This window comes from Mya arenaria, chromosome 11, assembly GCF_026914265.1.
Source record: "Mya arenaria isolate MELC-2E11 chromosome 11, ASM2691426v1".
Classification (NCBI taxonomy): domain Eukaryota; kingdom Metazoa; phylum Mollusca; class Bivalvia; order Myida; family Myidae; genus Mya; species Mya arenaria.
The window spans coordinates 60,522,357-60,546,437 of NC_069132.1; the positions used below are offsets into that span (position 1 = coordinate 60,522,357).

The following is a 24,081-nucleotide window of genomic DNA, read 5'->3' on the forward strand; positions in this document are numbered from 1 at the left end:
CGGTAAAATTCGATCTTAAAAAAAGAAAAAAGGCGAAATTTAGTACATCACGTATTCATGTAGCGTTGTAAGATTATTGAATGTCTTTAATGAAAGTGGGTGTTGTACATGTTTGTGTAACTTTCGAATAAAACATTTTAGTCATCGACCGTATGTATGTTTTTTTGTGTAAAAAGTAAGTTTTTTATCCAAAATGTGTTAATTCTTATTTCGAAATGTATCTCTTACTTTTGAGTTTTGTTAAAAGATAGTACAAATGTTCATAAATATGTTTTTCTTTGGTCTTGGTTTGAAAACTTTTTTTACATTTAAAAACGTTTCCTTTCTTCCACATTGTATTCTAGAAGGTCCTAAATGTCGAAGGCATTTGATAATAAGTGTTTTGTCTTGGCTTCATCAGAATGTGCAAAACTGTATTTTTTCGACTTGAACTTCCTATATTGCTTTTCTATTTTTCCTCATTTGTTGCCATATCGTATTTGACCATTATGTACAACCACGTTCATGTTAACACCATTCAAACTGAATGACAATCACTCGTACTCCCTAAGGCAAAGAATGGCACCAGTCAATGGAAATCTGATTTTACTATTTATTTTAACAATGAATTCATTTTCGTAAATTTCCTTTCTAATTAAATAATTTGTTCACGTACCTCATTTTGCTTCTAACATTTATTCAGCTTACGCATTTTAATTATTTCATCTGCAGAAATAAATATTATAGATAATGCTGAGATCTCTTTCACAGTTAACAAATATATTTGTCACATTTACGAGCTTTGTCAGATCTTTACCTGTGTATGATTGAATCCCTTATACTGTTGCTTCGTCTGTGTCCAATAACTCACCGAGAATGTATCTATCTTTTCAATTAGTATGTTTTGCTTCTTACTTAATTGCCATTGCAGTGATGCTAGTTCAGAATATGCTTATAACTGAAGGCCACCAAAGGTCAACCAATATTGTTTGCAAGCCTTACAGAGACTGGGTCCAGTAATCTTTAATTTAAATCATAGTATGCGTTTGTGGTTTGTTTATGATGTTTGTACGTGTGTACGTTCTCTCGTTCAGTGTCATTTGGGCCTAACCTTGTGTCTCTTAACAGGGTTTATATGTGAATGTTTGGCTATGGGCTTGTACATGCCTCTAGTTGTCAGTGTAATGTATCTTTTTTGCTTGCTCCTATTGATAAATGTTTGGGTAAGTATGAAGTTGAGTGCTCGTAACCCGCGTTGAACTCTACACTGAACATTTTATTCATTTACGGCTCTAAATCAGAAATCTCAGCAAGTATTGATAACAATTTTGAAATATCTATGATATCAGATATCTGTCTAATAAAGCTGTGTGTATCTCGTTAAAGGCCTTGAACCTTGGACATTTGAATGAAAACGTTGTAAAATCGTTGAGCGGTGTAGCTTTAATTGTATTATAATTATTCATATATGATCTTGGTTCTTTTCAAATCTAAACTGATATTTAGTTAATGTCTCTTTTTCTTTTTAAGACTTCTGCACCGTAACCCAATATGCCGCAATTATTGGATTTTGTACCAGAAATGATAGAAAACCGAGTAATAACAGAAAATGGTCGAAATTTAAAATATATTTATTGTTCTGATTATCGACATAAAATCAAAGGCATTTTTAAGAGAGATCATTTGGAAGCACAAACTACCTCAAAGTATAAAGACGTATTTAAAGACATCAGCGACGAGCTTGCATGCAAACCCGGCATGAAGAGAAAGTAACTATGCTTGATATAACTAAATTCTCCATACCGATGTTAAGGCGGCAGACCTGCATCTGCATCCTAAAACCTAAATAAATTTCGCAACAGTGGTTTTATGGTGCTCCTCAGCACAGTTTGTTTTAGGTGTTGCTATCGCCCGAGGTAAATGCCAGATGGTACAAAGCGACATTAAAGTAAAAGGTTTTGTTGCCTTCTGGCGTTCCCTGCAATAAAGTCCCTGAACATTGAATATAAAGTTAATCCCGGTCATTGATAGTGCTCAAACATATGAAAACCGATACATACTTTCTATATTAGTTTGAGCTTCCAAAAGATCGACCTTCCGGGATGTATTACATTTTTAAGAAAAGTGTGACTTAGTTTGCGATAACGAGTCCTTTAGATATTCGTATTATGCATCTATAAAACAATAAACAAGCGTTTGGATAATAAAAAGAAACTTATACCAAACATTGTGTAAACTTTCAATGAGAGGTAAATGTTAAACAATGAAATAAAACATGTTCCTGATTGTACAAGTGTTCCAGTAGTTTAAAGCCGTAGCATTAATTTCAATTCCAATCCTAAATCTGAAGACAGGACAAGCCTGGCACAGTAATCTCCATTTTTTGTGATGCGTTTTTTTCTTTTGTAGGAAGGTTAGTACCAGTATTTAATTTATACAAAAAAATAAACTTCTTTGGAGCTTAAATTAACATGAACTGGGATTTATTATCGTTAAACAAAGACACTATTTCAACATTAACAAGATGACAAAAATATGTGTAATGTTCAAGGCTTTTTGATAGTCAGTTGTCTTCATTAGCGAAGGTTGTCTGGTCCCATGTGTTGAATAAGTGACAAATCCTCGTCCAGGAATTTTTCCAACTTTGGTTCTGTGTTCTTGATACGTGATAAACCTTAAAATAAAAATAAAGATAAATTGTTAAATTTAATGTTGTTAATGTTTGTTTCATAATGATATACTCAGGCGCAGCACAGTTTACATTTTATAATTTTTCTATTTCATAGCATAATATTTAATAAAGTATTGAATAATTTTAATCAACTATCCCCTGTATGTTTATTGTAAAACAAATTGTATCCTTAAATCGATATGTTAATTATTTCCTCAATGAATCAATGTTTTTTTTTATAACCGATACAAGTCAGATAGCCCTTCTGTTATTTTTAAAGACTGTTAAAATAGTCTTTAATAAATAAAGAATGTAGCCACTGTAACGGATCCTACAAGGATGTCTTAACGCATCATAATATCGTAATGAACATTCACAACGAACGTTCAGTTTCCTCATTTTTTCTACGCAAATGTCTATGAAAATGTAAGTATAATAAGCCAACCCAACAAGTACGCATCATCGACATCTGCCTGTCGCGTTTTAGGTGTTTCAGCTTTCTTGTTTTTGTCCTTTTTAAAAGAATCGTCAAGTTCACGCGCATCGTGTTTGCCTCTGAGAATTCCAGGCAAAGTCTCTCGCATTGTTTTCTCTGTTACCGGAGACCTAAAGTTGTAAGAGGAAGGACATTTAATAATAACGTTTAAATACAAGAAAATATTTTTTAACAAATTTCATACTAGTATCATACCGTAAGTAAATTTATAAAGTTATTTACCTAGGCCTGTCTAAGATATCATGTTTTGTCGCCCCTTTGACCAGAATTTCATAGAGCCTGCAAGCATACTCGTCTGTTTCTCCTATGTCCAGTTTTGATGCCTGTCTCACTCCAAACCAGGCAATAGTTTGCAGTCTCAGTTCACGATTTACAGACAGTCTCACTTCTTCCGGACAAAATTTACTCTGGGTTTGAAAGAGTAATAATTGCGTCTCAACGTTCGCTTTCACCTGTCAGAGAAAAGAGTTAATATAATGTAAGATAGTATCATAATGAAACGTTGATAAATGAACAACCTTTGCTTTTAATGAACAACTTACATCTTCGTTTGTCTTCCATGACTGGTCTGGAATGGCGATGTCTGATTGTTTCATTTTCCCTTTGCCAATCGCCGAAGTGCGTTTTTCGTGCTCCTCCAAGATTGTGATGACGTTGCCAAACACCCCATACAGCATCTGCTTGCTAGCTATTATAAGTAAAAGAATATTGCAATGTATTTCTAAACTTGCAGATTGAATAAAGTGGGCAATATAGATATAATCAATATTAAGTTATAAACGTACCTTCCTTTTGTCTTAGTAACATCTCTTGCGCCTGTGCATGCCTTGGAGAAGAAGGTCCAACGTTGTGACTTATATCTGCATCGTGGTCAACTGAATACTGATAAGCAGGGCGGTTTGAGTCTTGTTTGGGCCCTGTTTGGAATTTTGTCGACGGAGGTGCAGTTTCGTCAGTTTCCATCATCTCATCGCCTCGCTCGTGCGGTGAGGTGGGTTGACCTTTCCTTTCAACTGGAGTTGTCTTGTCTTTATATCAAGCATACTTTTAGATAGAACAAGCTAGAGTGACAGTTTTTGTACTGTGTATACTATCGCTGTTCCATAAATAGTATTAATAACAAGTATAAATAGCAGAACAGTTTTACATAGTTGTGAAGCATCTTCATTTTAGTATAACTTGAAATTATTTTCTACAGCGTTTTTACGTTTATAATTTAGGCGTTTCACGTGATCTTATGGTTAATAAAAAATCACAGCAAGATATGTTTTATAATTAGTAGACAATGATAACGTTGAGTATGGCTTAAAAAGCGTTTTTATATTGCACATGTATTTCGATATCATGTCTGAACATAAAATATATTCGATGAACATATATTTTTAAAAGTTTTTTTTTTCTCAAAATTTAATGGCAAGACTGATAAAGACATCTTTGAAAATACCTCTTTGTTTGGTTATATCCATATCCTGGTTTTCATTTCTCCCAAGAGTCTCAAATTGATTGTTTGCATCTTGTTGAACGTTGTTTCGATTGCTATAAGGCCCTTTCTTAGTTGATGCTTTCCTTCCTCCCGCTTTTGTAGAATTTGACATTTCTGTTTTCTATCTGTAAAAATATATTTCTTTTTTCTGAAAAATTATCACAATATTAATTGCATTTAATCAATATAAGTCAAATAAGCCCTTTTTTACTGTGGAGATTAAATTAAATCAACTAAATGAATAGTGCGTACAGTTTATCCTCACAAAATTTAGTAAACGTCAATTGCCTTCCGCCTAATGGTATAATAAGCTTGAAATGCACGCAAGCGTCATTCCTTAAAAGTTTATCAATAGATTTCATCGGAAACAAGTGTGCTATATATAATCATATGTAAAAACCCAAAGTTGCACAATCGAAACTAATGTGAACGTCAAGGTTAAAACTCTGAGGAATAAGTCCGATATAAAATGACTGTGGTATTTTCAATTTTCGAAAAATAAGAGGACAATGAGACAAGTTAACTGAAACTCGAAGAAATGAACTTGCTTTACATTTATTTCGTTTTCTTGTACTTCCTTGTCTATTTAAAACTACGCTGCCTTTGAACTTTTTCAATGAAAATGGTAGATTTAACAATGGGTTAGGGATTGCTGTATACTGCAGATTTGGCACATCGCTTAGTTTAATTTTAACCTTATCCCGCGATATAACGCCAACCGCGATAATTTCTATAATTTTCTCCGCGTCCCACAGCGTCGAATCAACGCTATACGCGGCGTTGCGAAATGTTATTTAAAGGTAATTAAGTTATTTGTCAATTTTCTGAAGGCTATTTCTTTGTTCCCGTCCTATAAATATATTTCTAGTAAGTAAATCTTACAAACTCGACCCATTATCTACAAATCACTTGGTTCGTACTCAAAACGTAGTTTGCAACTGTGTTTCCTGACGCTATTGTCATCTTATTCGCACTAATCTAAATATCGAATGCCGTTGTTAAACTTGTGTGAATGTGAATAAATATTATATTGAATAAAACTGCACACGATTCCATTGTTTTACTATGCTTTGCTTTGTGTTTTGTCCTGTTCTGTGTAACTTTCAGGTATTAAGTTTCAAGTTTTATTGGCAATATCGGCAATACAAAAGTTTTTGGCTATGAACAGAAACAAAAACCATATTAAAGGAGATGCAAACAAAATACAAAGGTTAAAACAGTTCAAACCACAATTTCATATGTCCTAAAAATATATACTTGAAGGTATTGAACTAACAAGAAACTGCATCAATGGAGACAGAACGCCTTCACGTAGCTGTGTATATTAATTTAGCAAAACATCTTCATGTAATATCATTATTTATTGACATTATCTATACATAATTACTTAGAGTATGATCTTCAAAAATATTATATTGTAACTCGTAGGAGTTGGAGTAAAAGGGACAGCATAGTAAATAGACTATGAGGGTTGGGAATTTTGTAGACCATGATTTCATGATATGAAAGTGTATCATCTTACAAATATTTTAAGACATGTTTACACCTTGGCCGTTGGGGCGTTTGGATACTACAGCATTTTAAAGTTCGTATCCAAATAATTTTAGGAACATAGCGTTGACTTGTAAAATATTAAATTGTTTTAATCCAATAATATATGACGTAATTGAACACAACAATAGTTTTTTTTAGCTAATACAAAGATGTTTCATGGCTCACTATACTGTAATTTACGTTACTTCAAAACTTCATGACGAAAAACAAGCATCAAAATAATCTGCATCAATTTGATGAAAAGTCCTTAATTTTACATTAAACTTTAGACCGTATTGATAAATAAGACATTATGTCGAGTTAAACTTTTACATGTATATAACGTTACATCATTGAAAAAGTGTGTTGGCTGTTTATAGATATTAATCAAATTATGTCAACAATGAGCTCTTACCGTCATTTTGCAATCCTATTTGTACAGTGATCCTTGTTTATGGCACAAAAGTAAATTACAAATATTATTCCGAAAAGATATCACATTTTCTGATGAATGTGCATGTAGAATAAGTAACTTTGAACGTTTTAATGCCTGACTCTTGTTAGGATGAAAACAATGCCTTCTTGTGAAATATTTTAGCATTGGCACCTCCAAGACTTGTTATGGTTTTAACATATTTCTCTTAAAACAACAGGGTCTCAAAACTTACTGCAAATTTGTCAATTTTCTACTGGTCGGAAAGTAAACATGACATTTAGGTTACTAGTATGTCATTGTTGTCCATAAAAGCCATCCAGTCCGTAGGAGTGCTTGTTTCGGGACAAGATATCAAGAATTTTGCGCAGTTCTTTTTTGTATTCAACTTGCTTAAATAAATCAGGGTAATCAACCAGCTTTCCAAATGTATTAGGTACTCATGGTAGGCTTTGAAGTGTTGCATTGCCGTCAAATAAATGTGCAACATCCATCACATGTGTTTAAACGGCATTCTATTAGCAGTTTCTAAGGACCATGAAACTTGACCAAGGAAAAAGGGCAGTTTTGTCCACAATTGGATTGTTAATGAACTCTTCCATAGTTGCCTGGCCTTTTCCATGCCTAAATTTTTACCTTAGATAGAAATTTAAGTGCTCTGATTGTACATAGTATGTATACAGAAAACCGACCCAGCTCACCCAGAACTGTTTCATTGGACGTTTGAGTACGAATGCCCAGAATATTTTAACAAAATTTGTGATGAAGTTTGTCAACCTCATTCATATCATAATTTCCCCCAAACCTTACATCCATACATAAAGATTGGGACAATCATGGAGACAAACAATGAAAACTTTGTCCTAACATCAAGCTTTAATTTACTTAATATTTGATATAATAAAGTGATTGTATGCTTTTAAAGCTTGATCTTTCAGTGACTTAACAGCATTTACATAATTTCGAGTATAATTAAATGTTATACCTAGGTAACAAAAGCTATCGACAATTTCAATAGGTTGAGTGAATGTCAATAGTTCAAACAAAATTATTAAATGATTTACGTTTTTAGAAAATACATAATTTTATTTTGGTTTTACCCCATTTGCATGAATATCTCGGCACATCATCAATCTGGGTTTGAAGGCTAATACGATCAGAAGAGAACAGTGCGATGACGTCCGCAAATAGTAACATATACAACGACAGGTTGTAAATATCACTATTCGTCATATCAAATTCTACATTGCCTTTAATATCATTTATAAACAAAATAAATAAAAGAGGAGCAAGGGTTCCCCTTGTTTCAAACCAAGAGAATTATCAAAAATAACTAAATATGACATATTATACAAATCTATGGCAGATGCCTTTACATTTGCATATAAAGACTTAAACATTTTTAACTTTTTACTACTTATATCAGATTGGAGGATTTTAATCCAAAACACATTATGTATAACAGTGTCAAAAGACTTTTCATAGTCAATAAATGCACAACATAATTTTCGTTTCTGTGAAAACATCTTTTGAATAACAGTGTACCAAATGAATATACAATCCACCGAACTGCAGTATCGCGAAAGACCATTAAGCATTATTTAATTTATTATTAGTTTCACACTACTTATTTATCCTATATCTCAAAAATAACGAGAATATTTTAGAAGTTACATTAAACAACGTGATGCCTTTTTTTGGTAGTCGTATGCGGCAGCAATATATGAATTTTTTGAAACCCATTTTTGAATAGTTGCCTGGTCAGCAACCGGCAACATCAGAACAAGTCCCTTCCAAACTTTGAATTGTGTAACAAATGTTTTGCTATCACTGCATAGAGTGCATATTAAAATACATTTGTTTTATAGTATATGAGAAATATATTTGTTGAGTTGTTTTAACCAAATTGCATTAAAAATTCGCTCTGTGATCACATGCATGCCAATAACATGTTTATTAAATCCTTCTATTTCGGTTCAATTAAATTTGTACACACAAACACAGAAACAATAATATACCATTCAGACTTAAATAACATGACAGACAATTCCATTTCAATTACGAAATCACAAAACAAAACCGTGACACGATTGTTTGGATCTTTAAGTACTTCGATTTATTTGTTGTATTGTTTTCCAAGTTCCTGTATCAATGAAATCGCCCATTCACTCCCCCCTTTTCCTGCGTATTGTACTGCCATGGACAACGAGAAGCAAAACCCTTCAAAATCTGCTTTGAAATACTCCCCCTGGTGACAGTCCTTCTTGCATTTCCATCCCCACTCTACAATCTTTCCTGAAATGGCATGTTAAATATCAAAATGTACACAAACAATTGTAATATCTTTCATGGTAGTTTTTACAAACAGATATCAGTATAAAAAGAGAAGAACGAAATTCTAATTAAATTTAACACCTGTATGTGTTCCAGGGTGACATTCCATTATTCCCTTCTCATTTATGTACATGCTTGTGCCATCTTCTTTGCAAAGCCATGTTCCTCTGAAAAAGGATCAGTCAGTTTAACAGTATCTACTCATCATAATGTTTAACAAAGATAACTAAGTAGTTATTTTGTTTGAATAACAAAGCGTATGTAAAAAACCTGATTATACACGTCAGACAAGTCCTTGTTTTCAAATAAATACAAAGGACAATTCAAGGAATTTCATTTGAGTACCTAGTAGCACGTACGTTAGTGACTCTACCAACATTATGCGGCATACATTCAAATGTTTATAACCATAAACACTTTCTTGATAAAACCATATTCATTTTCGTATTAAATATTTCCTTTAATTAAATTAATTTTTAGTTTTTCAATGAATTATAGTGTAATCAAACATACAATAAATAGTTCATCAAGAAAAATATAGTTCATATGAATTTTCATACACAAATTCAAAACTTGAAAATAAATCTTATTCCCGATCCAAGCAATTTAACCCGTATGACTATAGTAATTTCGAATAGCATTGAACTCCTTCCAGTCAAACGATCCGAGCTGAATGACTGTTAAGCACTATATATACCCTTATCCATCCATGATCAATACATTTGACAATAATATTGACTCAATAAATTTGATAGTTGTTCTCCACCAAAAGCGTTATCACTTTACTAGATAAGTATATTCATTTGTACACCAACAAGCACTATATAAAAGTTAGATACTAATAGTGATAGGTGTTTGCACATATGTGTGGGCCAATGACAATCGAGGATCTACCCGCTTTACTGTTGCTTCATATCATATAGAGCAGATTTAAAGGTGAATACAAACACTTAGTTTCGTAGAAAGTATTTTGTCGATCTACATCAGTTGGTACAGTTGTCTATTTTACATATATATATATCTGCTCCCTCTGCACATGCGCGAAGGAACTGTTATTGACAGCTAAGGGTGCCTTTGTCTAGAGGTATTTGTCCCGAATTTAAATTAAATGTGTAATATGCAATCGAATCGTACTTACAACACTTCAGTCTACATTTAAAATATTTGTGTGACCATATTGAAATAATTCTTATCTTCTTTCTTTTCTTATTTTTCTCTTACCAAGCAAGCACAATTTAGTACCGAATGTGCAAACTTTTCTAAATAGTCATTCACAATCGAAAAGAGATCAGCATAGCGTTATAGCAAATAGAATAACACCATTATAAATGACAAAAATAACGATGTCATCCCAGTAACCATATTATGCAAACGTACCGAGGTAATTATAATAATCTAAATATATACAATTGGTCGATTTTAACGAAAGCCCTTGGATTCATCTTTCGATTCTTATCCCCTTCAAATTATTTTATTTGCTCTTATGAACTATTCACAAAGCCGCGACAATATGACATCGCACGACACTCATGTACTGATCTAATTCTAATTTTGACACAAAAGCATCAAAGACTCCTCGTATGTTTTTGAAATGTTGGTACAACATTGAAACCTATTCTAAATTGATGTCGCGTTTCCACTATCGTGCAAAATACCAAGTGACTACAAAATGAGCGGAGTTAGTGGACACTAAACCAGTAAGAATTTATTTGCGGCCTCGCTTATCTCTCTCCATTTTCTGTAGATCGCCAAAATAAACTCTAACATATACCAAGTTGTCAAAAAACGTTTGCGCTCTCTGTATGACCTCGACAATGAATTGCTCAAGTCATCAATATTGCCAACTATTGTTTAATATTATTTCCATTATCTCAGTGTCGGATTCATTGATCGTGGATGGGCAGCTTTCGTTATACGCTAACTTCTAAACATTACATAAAATCACGAAAAATATTTGTATTCTCAATCATTCATACACTCCAACGACCCTTTTATTAAAAATTTATCTAATTTAAGGATTTACCTTGAGTCACAACCCGATGACGGGCATTTAAAATCCTTAAGTTCAACCCAAACCATAGTGCTATTACTCGTTGTATTACGAGGTAGTCAGTTTATCTCTCTAAGAGTGTTATGAGTTAACAATACGAACGCTTCTATGAAACGGTCAAAATATAAAACGAAAGTTGGAAACCCAATTATGAATATAACGCTGAACCGAAAAATGAACGCCCCGGTTGTATTTTTAAAAAAACAAAACAAGATAAATAAGTCCTGTGATTATTGTTTTATATGTTCCATTTAAACATATGCCAACATAAATGCATTTCAAAAACAAATCACAGTTGCTTTGTCTCAGTAGAGATTGAAATCAAGCGTATTGAAAATCCCAGTTCGCACATTTAATATCGAGTTTGCCTTCCATTACTACTGACACATGAAACACAGCGATTGCGCATCCAAATAGTTAGTGTCTCAATACTGGCTTGTGGGATGTTCCTCCCCTCCCCTGTAAGCGCTGCACGGAGTTCAGGTACTGTACGCGGGGATTGAAGACAGCTATGAACACGTCTACCTTACTCATTCCAAAGATATTCAATTGGAGATAGGTCCGGGGGCATTGCTGGCCAATCAAGAACTTGAACTAAATTAGCCTGTAGGAAATTCATCGTTAGGCGCGCGTTGTGAGGTCTAGCATGGTCTTGAGGCAAAATACCATTATCTTGTTGTAGAACATCATTTACATATGAAACGGCAGTCACATTACGAATGAGTATAACGAGTGGTGTTTTATGAAATCTGCTTATGCCGCCCCAAAAATGAACACTTCCGCATCGATTTACTACATTTAGCATACCATGTGTTCCATCAGCCTGCACAATATTAAACTAAGACTCATCAGGAAACAACACCTGGCGCTATTTTTTTCTCGTAAATCGAATGTGGTGTCTTACCATACGTAAACGGTCTCGTATTTGCGCCCTAGTAAGTGTGGTTATTCTTGCATGGCCTTTGGGTCTTTAGTCCTACATGTTTCAAACGGTTAATGACCGTGGCTAGATGTAAACTTCGCCTGAAATAATCGATACATACACGATATTTTAATAATTTGACAAAAATGAAATTAGCTTTTGTTCTTTCTTTTTTTAAAATTTAATCGAAAACAATTGCAAGCACTAACTTGTCAACGATTTGATAAGCCACTTTTGTTGCTGGCATGAATCTGTCTCGAAGATGGGTAAAGTGTAAAATTCGGTCCTCTTTTGCAGTGGTTATTCGAGATCTGCCTGCTCGTGGCCTCTCGTAAACAGCGCCGGTCATTCGTGCACGTAACGACAAACATTTAATTGCCGAAAGATCGCAATTAAAATGTATCGCGATGTCTTGTTTAGGGGCTCCGGCCTGGAGCATACCAAGGGCTTGATAACGCTCGTCATTGCTTTGTCTTGGAATATCGTAAAGCATTAGCTTTAATCATGTGTTTTTCGATAACTTGTATACCAATGACACAAGTAAACACATGTCTTAAACATTGAATTTCTCGATTTGCACGTGCACAATATTGAATTTTGATAACAAAAGCATAACATAGACTACTCACATGTTACGATAAGCCATAACCGCCATGAAAAGATACAATATGTAGATTTTGGAAAAAAATACATTTGATATTGAAAACAAAAAAAAAAACATTTTCTAGAAAAGGACGTTTCTATTCCGGTGCAGTGTATTTTATACTGGTGGCGAAACCTACGGAAGCTCGGACGGTTTTCATTTTTGCATATTTGTCCATGTGCATTTGTTAACTATTCAACGCATAAACGAGGGACGTCCAAGAATATCGTAGACAATAGCTATTGCAAATCAAGGAAAGGCTGGAAAGTTATAGTCCTTTGTGATTATGTTCATACATTACAATATTTTTTAAAATTGTGAGCTAAGTTTAAAATAAATATCTCGAAACTGATTAAAAGGAGTGACACCTCAACGTAAAAGCTGGCTTGCACGACAACTTAAAATCATGACGTGCACTTGACAATCCCATTTGCAAATGCCATTTGATGGGCCTGTCCTTGGTTTACGATTGAGGTACTGACACATTGTGCTTCCAACATAAGTTTTATATACCATCCATTAAAGTAATATTCAACACATTCGACAGTGAACATTATTACCAATGGTTCGATACAATGACAACACTATTTGTAAATCAGATACCGTAAGTGCTCATGTTTAAGAAACGGACCGGAGCACCGATACGTCTGGTACAAAATTTGATTGGAATTACAAAACACTGTTGTTAACCTACCGGCCATACGTAGCGTACTTGCGTACTAAAAGTTTCGTCAGCATCGTTTTAAAAGTATCCATTCATTTAAGTTAGAAATAAAATACATTCTAAAACAGGTGCTATGTAACACTTTAAACACAATTCATAACCATTGGGTAAAAATGGCCAGAGTTAAGGTCTTGTTCTACATTTCGCTAATTACATTGATGTTATTTTCATTCAATACATGTCAGGTTAAAGTTAATACTTAATACTTCAGACACTTATTGACGAGCATCTTACAATAAGGTTACTTACCAACATTTCATCATTCAAACAAATTATGGCCCCTAATTGGGCAACTTGAGGTGTTAACTCAGATATCATTTCAATGTCCTTTATACTTATCAAAGTAGACATAGCACAAATTAGCTTACATAACTCCATATCAACACTTAATACAAATTATGGCCCTTGATTGACTTTCTTGTTTACTTTTGATTGCTTTTGACAGGCACAATTTTATATTATTTAGCCAGGTGAAACCGGGTTATTAGAATGACGTACGTCGTTGTTCGGACGGGCCGGCGGCCTCAAACTGACATATGGTATCGAAAAATAGTTAGGGATGATATAATTCAACCAAACTAGGGAAATAAGAGTTTTTGGGATATCGTCAGCGGCACTGAGGGTCAAGCTAACTGTTACTTATATAGATAACCGTTTGGTTCTAAATACCACTAGTTAGGCTTGCCATTATAATGACTTAACTTGGTATGTAGGGAGAGATTATGGAGGAATTTCATGAGATATAATTTGGGACCCCTAGCGTCAAGATCGCTGTAACTAACAAGAGGGCCATGATGGCCCTAAATCGCTCACCTGAGTAAAAGAGTTTAACCTTTGTAATGAATATAGCTTGATATTTGTTCTCAAAGAATATTGAAAAACATACTGGTCAAACATGTTGCCTGGATATTCACTGACAGGACTTGTCACAGTAGCCTGCACACTGACAGGACTTGTCACAGTTTCCTGCACACTGACAGGATTTGGTGATTGACTGCACACCGACAGGATTTTGTTCAGTTGCCTGCACACTGATAGGACTTGATGATTGACTGCACACTGACAGAATTTGATTTTCATACCTGCAGACTGACATGACTTTTTTCAGTTGCCTACACACTGACAGGACTTGATAATTGACTGCACAGTGACAGCACTTGGTACAGATACCTGCACACTGACAGGACTTTTTTCAGTTGCCTGCACACTGACAGGACTTTGTTCAATTGCCTGCACACTGACAGGACTTCGTTCAATTGCCGGCACACTGACAAAACTATGTTAAATTGCTTGCACACTGAAATAACTTTTAGATACACATACAACAAACAGTGCACCATCCAATAAACTGCCTTAAGCTCTAAAAATCAAATACCTGAGTCATTCGGCACCTTCCACTAGTATTATCGCTTCTTCCATCGAGGTCAACATCACCTTCCTTCAAATGTTAAGAATCATTTTTTTTCTTTATATAAGGTTTAATCACTATCCACACAGAAGATAAGATTGTAGCTTAGAATAATTAACATGAAGTTTACAATAATCTACATGAAGTTCAATGGAAAAGTCTGATTATTAAATTTATCATAAAGTAAAAATGATTTTTTTTCTAAAAAATAAAGGGTATAATAATAATTTGAATCTATAAACCTAAATGAAAAACAATAATTAGCTTAGACGTGACTATGTTGAAGACTTAATAAATTTTAAAATCTATTCCCTTGTTACTAAAAATAGAAAGTAGTGGAATCTCCAACAAAAAGGGAGACCATATAGCAAGATTTGCTGCCCTTGCTTCAAGAGTTAACTTTACATAACTATCATATTTTAACATTTTGGCCATTTTGTCGTTGATCAATCGTGAACCCTTGTGTTTTTTTTGTAGAGAGTCACCCAAGGAAGCTTCCTGTATAGTTTCATTGAATTTGGAGTGGTAGTTTCAGAGATGTTTTTAAAGCAAAACAGGAAGTCAACCATTTTGTTGTTGTTGCTGTTGTTGATCAATCATGACCCCTTGTTGTACTTTTGTAGAGGGTCACCCAAGGAAGCTACCTGTAAAGTTTCATTGAATTTGGACTTGTAGTTTCAGAGATGTTTTTTAAAGCAAAACGGCCATTTTGTTGTTGTTGTTGATCAATCGTGACCCTTGTTGTATTTTTGTAGAAGGTCAACCAAGGAAGCTTCCTGTGAAGTTTCATTGAATTTGGCCTGGTAGTTTCAGAGGATATATTTTTTAAGCAATTGTTGACGGACGGACGCCGGACAAAGACCGATCATGATATCATAGCTTACCATGAGCACTTCTTGCTCTGGTGAGCTAAAAAACGATGTTTTGTACTGAATAACTTAAGGGCTGACATATTGTGACCAAACTTGGTATGTAGGAAGAGTTTATAGAGGATCATTGGTGTATTCATTTCTAAGACAAAACGGCATACAGTCAAGCGCGCTGTCATATGACAGCTTATGCTTAAATAAGTGACAACTCTTTTGAATACGTCTTCCTCTTAAAATACGTGAATATAAGTTAATGGTCTATAAAAAAGTTGGTGTCATGATTGTTTGTTGGATGTCTTTAAAAGAAATAAGCTGAGTTTGAGACATGCTATTTGAATTTATTCTTGGGTTTTTACCTTAGCTGTCAAGTTTTGGCACGAGTGCGTTTCAAGTAGTTTTTGAGAAATGATTAAAAATATCAAGGATATAATAATGTCATTCCCCGAAAATATACATTGGCAAGACCAATATATCTTATCCATATCAGTTGAAAATGGGATCAGTTCAAAATACTTTATCTCCATTCTATCTTTACACCTTCCAAAAGTATTCGTCGATATCAATACACTTTGAGTGTTTCCACAATCTTGAAAACATGTCTAAACCTATGACGTTGTTCATCGTAAAGGCCTAGTTTAAGGAATGTTTGGCATGATAACCCCCTGCTGTGATTCTCCTGTTTATTGCACTGGTGTCACAGTAGGGGCCATTTTCTGTGTCATTTCCTATGTATTTGTTTATTGGCTCAGGGACATCTAGGGTTGATACTTTTCGAGTAGAAAAAATCATTGTCACACACATACATATAAACAATATGCATAACCAATGTATTTATTAACTTACAGAAGGCTTCAATAGGCCTTTAAAGCCTTCTATTAGTGAACCGCTACACCCAAATCCGTGTATAGTACACAGCCTCTGTATATCTAATTGCCTTGTGCTGTCTTATCAGATCATGATAATATTATTACAATGCCATAGAGATTTATGTAATATATAATAGCCCATAAATAGGATTTATGTGCTGGTCAAAAACAGGGGCCAGATAATATAGTTGATTAACCTAATTGTAGTATGTCAATTGCATAAAAGAGTTTTAAAAATTGACTGAAAGTCCCTTCTCGCGCACCGTTAACTCTTAAGTGTTTGTACCTTGTGAATCTGTGGGCATTGAGAGTTAGAGAAGATCTTGGAAGCTTGACGTTTTGTCCAAACTACCCATGATATAAACTTTTCTTTCAACTAATACAGTTAAAATAGCTTTGAGTTCATCTGAGACAATATTCTTTTTAAATGGTAAACTAAATATTGTACTGAAACCTTTATTCATACATCAATATGTCAAAAACAACAGTATGTAAAGAACGTTTTTGATACCTAGAGAAAGAAAAACTGATGAGCTGCTTTATTATGTACCATTATACAATGTATATTCACATGATCGTCACTTGAAAAAAACCCACAGAACTTCCAAATAACCAAATGTTTATATACAAATGATAAACAACAGCAGTCATTTATTGATAAAAATATTGGTGTACCAAAAAAAATGCTTCTTTAATTACTATCTGAGTCACTATCAGAACCGAAGATTTCCTCTTCATCTTTCCTGCCTCTCTCAGCCTCACTTTCACTTCCGCTCCTGCTAGCACTGCGTGACCTTGACCTACTGGGTGACCTTCCTTTGCTTCCACTTCGACTTCTTGACCGTGACCTTGACACACTTCTGCTGCCGCTTCTTGACCTACTTCTGCTGCGACTGCCTGACCTTGATCTAGATCGGCTCGGTGTACGACTAACACTTCTGCTGGCACTACGTGACCTACTTCTACTTCTGGACAGTGACCTTGACCCAGATCTCGATCTACTTCTGCTTCGACTTCCAGATTTGCTTCGACTGCGACTTCTTGATCTGCTATTGCTTCGACTACGACTTCTAGATCTTGATCCACTTCCACTGCGTGATCCAGAACGAGACCTTGAACTGGATCTGCTCCTTGACCTTGACCTCCGACCTTCATCACCACTGCCTTTAGGACTTGGGAACTCGTCATCTAAAAAAATATTAAAAATCAACATATGGGAGACATTTATCGTACTAAACATCTCACTTTATTCCAACATTTTTTTTTATTTCTACCTGCAAGTACCAAACAAATACTTAATTAAAAGTTTGGAAGATACTTTTGTCAAGCTCACTGCTTTATATCTAGTGTTCTTGTTTTTTTGCATAGGAAATCAATAATGACCATTAACAATAAAAATATATATGTTCAAAAGCCAGTGGCAAAATCTTTCATGCAAATATACTGAATATTTTCAAAGTTGTCCCAAGGTGAAGATTTTGCACAACTCTGCCGATTGCAATGCCACCATTGGTACGACAATATGAGAAACAAGCTCCTAAAATGACCAATCAACTCATTATATTGTACCATTGTTTGTGGTCTGTATGAATTCCTCCTCTTCCTCTTCCTCCTCCTCTTCATCCTGCGGTGGCTCCAACATCATCAACCTCACATCCTGAAACACACATGTAGTCAAGGTTGACAGCAATCATGATAATAGTGGAGGCCATGTTTCAACAAAAACCATCACAAGCGACAGTTCTTTGTTGTAAAAGGGACAGACAACCAAAGTTAAATTAAAACTTTGGGCTATCCAGGGATGTGATTGACCTGGCAGCTGGAGGGCTGAAACATTTTTGGCCATGGGTTATATATGGGGCGCTCTTGGGGGTCAAAAGCGCACTGCTGTAGAAGAAAAAATGGCTTTTTAGAAGCTCTTTTGAGGGCTCTCCTGGCTACAAATTTGAAGCCAACTGGTATATAAGCTTAAACAACTGAAAGCAACCAAAAATTTTATTTTCAGGTATTCTTAAGAACTTCATAATTTTGATGCTCACCATCTCAGTTTTGCTCTGATTTTGGCCAAAGTGTTAAGAGTTACTCAATGGATCGGGCCCATAAATGAGCTCGCTATCATGCTAGCTCCATTAAGGAATTGGGCCCTCAAATAAGCTAGTTCTCTGATAGCCAAATTAAGCGATCTGTCACATTAAAAAAAACAAGATCCCTGATAGCCTCATTAAGGGATCAGGCCCACAAATAAGCAAGTTCCCTGATAACTCAATGAAAGGATGGGGCACACAAATAAGCAAATTCCCTGATAACTCAATGAAAGGATGGGGCCCACAAATAAGCAAATTCCCTGATAACTCAATGAAAGGATGGGGCCCACAAATAAGCAAATTCCCTGATAACTCAATGAAAGGATGGGGCCCACAAATAAGCAAGTTCCCTGATAACTCAATGAAAGGATGGGGCACACAAATAAGCAAATTCCCTGATAACTCAATGAAAGGATGGGGCCCACAAATAAGCAAATTCCCTGATAACTCAATGAAAGGATGGGGCCCACAAATAAGCAAATTCCCTGATAACTCAATGAAAGGGTGGGGCCCACAAATAAGCAAATTCCCTGATAACTCAATGAAAGGATGGGGCCCACAAATAAGCAAGTTCCCTGATAACTCAATGAAAGGATGGGGCCCACAAATAAGCAAATTCCCTGATAACTCAATGAAAGGATGGGGCCCACAAATAAGCAAATTCCCTGATAACTCAATGAAAGGGTGGGGCCCACAAATAAGCAAGTTCCCTGATAACTCAATGAAAGGATGGGGCCCACAAATAAGCAAATTCCCTGATAACTCAATGAAAGGATGGGGCCCACAAATAAGCAAATTCCCTGATAACTCAATGAAAGGGTGGGGCCCACAAATAAGCAAGTTCCCTGATAACTCAATGAAAGGGTGGGACCCACAAATAAGCAAATTCCCTGATAACTCAATGAAAGGGTGGGGCCCACAAATAAGCAAATTCCCTGATAACTCAATGAAAGGGTGGGGCCCACAAATAAGCAAGTTCCCTGATAACTCAATGAAAGGATGGGGCACACAAATAAGCAAGTTCCCTGATAACTCAATGAAAGGATGGGGTACACAAATAAGCAAGTTCCCTGATAACTCAATGAAAGGATGGGGCACACAAATAAGCAAATTCCCTGATAACTCAATGAAAGGATGGGGCCCACAAATAAGCAAATTCCCTGATAACTCAATGAAAGGATGGGGCCCACAAATAAGCAAGTTCCCTGATAACTCAATGAAAGGATGGGGTACACAAATAAGCAAGTTCCCTGATAACTCAATGAAAGGATGGGGCACACAAATAAGCAAATTCCCTGATAACTCAATGAAAGGATGGGGCCCACAAATAAGCAAATTCCCTGATAACTCAATGAAAGGATGGGGCACACAAATAAGCAAGTTCCCTGATAACTCAATGAAAGGATGGGGCCCACAAATAAGCAAATTCCCTGATAACTCAATGCAAGGATGGGGCCCACAAATAAGCAAATTCCCTGATAACTCAATGAAAGGATGGGGCACACAAATAAGCAAGTTCCCTGATAACTCAATGAAAGGATGGGGCACACAAATAAGCAAGTTCCCTGATAACTCAATGAAAGGATGGGGCACACAAATAAGCAAATTCCCTGATAACTCAATGAAAGGATGGGGCCTACAAATAAGCAAGTTCCCTGATAACTCAATGAAAGGATGGGGCCTACAAATAAGCAAGTTCCCTGATAACTCAATGAAAGGATGGGGTACACAAATAAGCAAGTTCCCTGATAACTCAATGAAAGGATGGGGCACACAAATAAGCGAATTCCCTGATAACTCAATGAAAGGATGGGGCCCACAAATAAGCAAATTCCCTGATAACTCAATGAAAGGATGGGGCACACAAATAAGCAAGTTCCCTGATAACTCAATGAAAGGATGGGGCCCACAAATAAGCAAATTCCCTGATAACTCAATGCAAGGATGGGGCCCACAAATAAGCAAATTCCCTGATAACTCAATGAAAGGATGGGGCCCACAAATAAGCAAGTTCCCTGATAACTCAATGAAAGGATGGGGCACACAAATAAGCAAATTCCCTGATAACTCAATGAAAGGATGGGACACACAAATAAGCAAATTCCCTGATAACTCAATGAAAGGATGGGGCACACAAATAAGCAAATTCCCTGATAACTCAATGAAAGGATGGGGCACACAAATATGCAAGTTCCCTGATAACTCAATGAAAGGATGGGGCACACAAATAAGCAAATTCCCTGATAACTCAATGAAAGGGTGGGGCACACAAATAAGCAAATTCCCTGATAACTCAGTGAAAGGATGGGGCACACAAATAAGCAAATTCCCTGATAACTCAATGAAAGGATGGGGCACACAAATAAGCAAATTCCCTGATAACTCAATGAAAGGATGGGGCACACAAATAAGCAAATTCCCTGATAACTCAATGAAAGGGTGGGGCACACAAATAAGCAAATTCCCTGATAACTCAGTGAAAGGATGGGGCACACAAATAAGCAAATTCCCTGATAACTCAATGAAAGGGTGGGGCACACAAATAAGCTAATTCCCTGATAACTCAATGAAAGGATGGGGCACACAAATAAGCAAGTTCCCTGATATCACCATTGAGGGATCGGGCTCACAAATAATCTAGGTGTGTAATAGCTCCATTAAGGGATCAGGCCCACAAATAAAGTAGTACCCTGATAGCTCCATTAAGGGATCAGGCCCACAAATAAGCTAGTACCCTGATAGCTCCATTAAGGGATCAGGCCCACAAATAAGCTAGTACCCTGATAGCTCCATTAAGGGATCAGGCCCACAAATAAGCTAGTACCCTGATAGCTCCATTAAGGGATCAAGCCCACAAATAAGCTTGTTCCCTGATAGCTCCATTAAGGGATCAGGCCCACAAATAAGCTAGTACCCTGATAGCTCCATTAAGGGATCAGGCCCACAAATAAGCTAGTACCCTGATAGCTCGATTAAGGGATCAGGCCCACAAATAAGCTTGTTCCCTGATAGCTCCATTAAGGGATCAAGCCCACAAATAAGCTAGTACCCTGATAGCTCCATTAAGGGATCAAGCCCACAAATAAGCTTGTACCCTGATAGCTTCATTAAGGGATCAGGCCCACAAATAAGCTAGTACCCTGATAGCTCCATTAAGGGATCAAGCCCACAAATAAGCTTGTTCCCTGATAGCCCCATTAAGGGATCGAGCACACAAATAAGCTAGTACCCTGATAGCTCCATTAAGGGATCAGGCCCACAAATAAGCTAGTACCCCGATAGCTCCATTAAGGGATCGAGCACACAAATAAAGTAGTACCCTGATAGCTCCATTAAGGGATCAGGCCCACAAATAAGCTAGTACCCTGATAGCTCCATTAAGGGATCAGGCCCACAAATAAGCTAGTACCCTGATAGCTCCATTAAGGGATCAGGCCCACAAATAAGCTAGTACCCTGATAGCTCCATTAAGGGATCGAGCACACAAATAAGCTAGTACCCTGATAGCTCCATTAAGGGATCAAGCCCACAAATTAGCTAGTTCCCTGATAGCCCCATTAAAGGATAAGTCCTCAAATAAGCTAGTTCCCTGATAGCTCCATTAAGGGATCAGGCCCACAAATAAGCTAGTACCCTGATAGCTCCATTAAGGGATCAGGCCCACAAATAAGCTAGTACCCTGATAGCTCCATTAAGGGATCAGGCCCACAAATAAGCTAGTACCCTGATAGCTCCATTAAGGGATCAAGCCCACAAATAAGCTAGTACCCTGATAGCTCCATTAAGGGATCAGGCCCACAAATAAGCTAGTACCCTGATAGCTCCATTAAGGGATCAGGCCCACAAATAAGCTAGTATCCTGATAGCTCCATTAAGGGATCGAGCACACAAATAAGCTAGTACCCTGATAGCTCCATTAAGGGATCAAGCCCACAAATAAGCTTGTTCCCTGAAAGCTCCATTAAGGGACCGAGCACACAAATACGCTAGTACCCTGATAGCTCCATTAAGGGATCAGGCCCACAAATAAGCTAGTACCCTGATAGCTCCATTAAGGGATCAAGCACACAAATAAGCTAGTACCCTGATAGCTCCATTAAGGGATCAAGCCCACAAATAAGCTTGTTCCCTGAAAGCTCCATTAAGGGATCAAGCCCACAAATAAGCTTGTTCCCTGAAAGCTCCATTAAGGGATCAAGCCCACAAATAAGCTAGTACCCTGATAGCTCCATTAAGGGATCAAGCCCACAAATAAGCTAGTACCCTGATAGCTCCATTAAGGGATCGAGCACACAAATACGCTAGTACCCTGATAGCTCCATTAAGGGATCGAGCACACAAATAAGCTAGTTCCCTGATAGCCCCATTAAAGGATTAGTCCTCAAATAAGCTAGTTCCCTGATAGCCCCATTAAGGGATCAGGCCGCTAAATAAGCTACTTCTGGTAGTTCTCTGATAGCCCCATTAAGGGAGCGGGCCCATAAATCCACTAGTTCCCTGATAGCTCCATTGACCTTGATTTTGCAATCTTTGTGGGCCAAATAACTAACTGTGATATTATTCTCGGTAGATGATTTATATTGTCTTTTTCTGCATACAGAACCTGTACCATAGGATTCATTAGCAGTTACATAAGTATTTTTTTGCTATGATTAGATTGTGACCAGTTTTATGTGATAACCTTGGGCAGTTAACAAGATATGGTCAAGGAATATGCTATTGAAGAACTTAAGAGCTGATATCAATCCTGGGAATGCCTCTTTTTGATAACAAAACAGGCATCAAAAAAAGGATACCATCATTGTAGCTATAGTTACAATATTTAACCCCAGATTTATTGTTACCTGGGCTCGCAGTTCTCTATCATTCAGATCCCTGTGTTTGACTACCAATCGAGATCGGGCAACCTGTGCCCCTGCTGTCTTACGACGCTTGCTCAACCGCACTCTTAAATTAAATCAACATGAGATTTTGTACATTGTATATAATCAATAATAATGTGTACATACAGATCCTCAACAAATATAAACCTTAATTTACGACAGCTGAACTCCAAAACTTATACCGAAATTGGTTTAAGGCTTAATCAAACTCAAGGACGGCAAGTATAAAACTTCCTTGCTCTGTAAATATTTGCTCAGCTTTGTGACACTTGACATACAAGTTTTGAAGTAAATTTAAATTTTAAAACATAACATATGAATTACTTCAACAATTTCATGTATATCAAATGGGAATGCCATATCATTTGTTTAAGGGATATAACCCCAAATGTACCAGATAATGTTCAGTAAGATGATGACCAGAACCCACCTTCTCATGGAAGTTACACCCACCTGGTTTCCAGCTCATTGTAGTAACACCCATCTTCCCTGAACACCATGAAGTAGGTCTCCTCGTAGCCTCGCGTCAGCTTGTTCTTAACGTTCCAGTTGTACTCACGAGCCAGTGTGTAGTCATACCTGCAGATAAACGAGTGTGACTTTGAGATTTTAACAAAAAATGTATTTTATCGTTCTATTTCTATTGCTACTACTAATGTTGGGAATTGTTCCAGTTTGACTATAGATAATCGGTTCCACTCAA

At 36.4% G+C, this 24,081-nt stretch overlaps 2 protein-coding genes and 1 pseudogene across 3 annotated transcripts; all 3 read right to left on the reverse strand.

Moving 5' to 3' along the window:
- Positions 1-1,594: 1,594 nt before the first annotated feature.
- LOC128208832 (uncharacterized) lies at positions 1,595-5,023 on the reverse strand. 2 transcript variants are annotated; one of them, XM_052912459.1, is made up of 7 exons: positions 4,882-5,023; positions 4,591-4,754; positions 3,932-4,174; positions 3,689-3,834; positions 3,369-3,598; positions 3,096-3,256; positions 1,595-2,653 (listed from the first exon to the last, which is right to left on the reverse strand). In XM_052912459.1, the coding sequence occupies exons 2-7, from the start codon at positions 4,739-4,741 to the stop codon at positions 2,556-2,558; spliced, it is 1,029 nt and encodes a 342-aa protein (XP_052768419.1). In that variant the 5' UTR covers positions 4,742-4,754; positions 4,882-5,023; the 3' UTR covers positions 1,595-2,555. The 2 variants fall into 2 exon arrangements, with proteins under 2 accessions (XP_052768419.1, XP_052768420.1); XM_052912460.1 differs by lacking the exon at positions 4,882-5,023 and having other exon boundaries at positions 4,591-4,875.
- A 2,807-nt stretch (positions 5,024-7,830) lies between these two features.
- Positions 7,831-11,307, reverse strand: LOC128208833 (uncharacterized). The gene is made up of 3 exons (XM_052912461.1): positions 10,953-11,307; positions 9,011-9,096; positions 7,831-8,890 (listed from the first exon to the last, which is right to left on the reverse strand). Exons 1-3 carry the CDS (start codon positions 11,006-11,008, stop codon positions 8,712-8,714), a joined length of 321 nt encoding a protein of 106 aa, XP_052768421.1. The 5' UTR covers positions 11,009-11,307; the 3' UTR covers positions 7,831-8,711.
- Positions 11,308-16,859: 5,552 nt separating this feature from the next.
- Positions 16,860-24,081, reverse strand: part of LOC128208665 (RNA polymerase II-associated factor 1 homolog) — a 32,510-nt pseudogene continuing 25,288 nt past the window's right edge.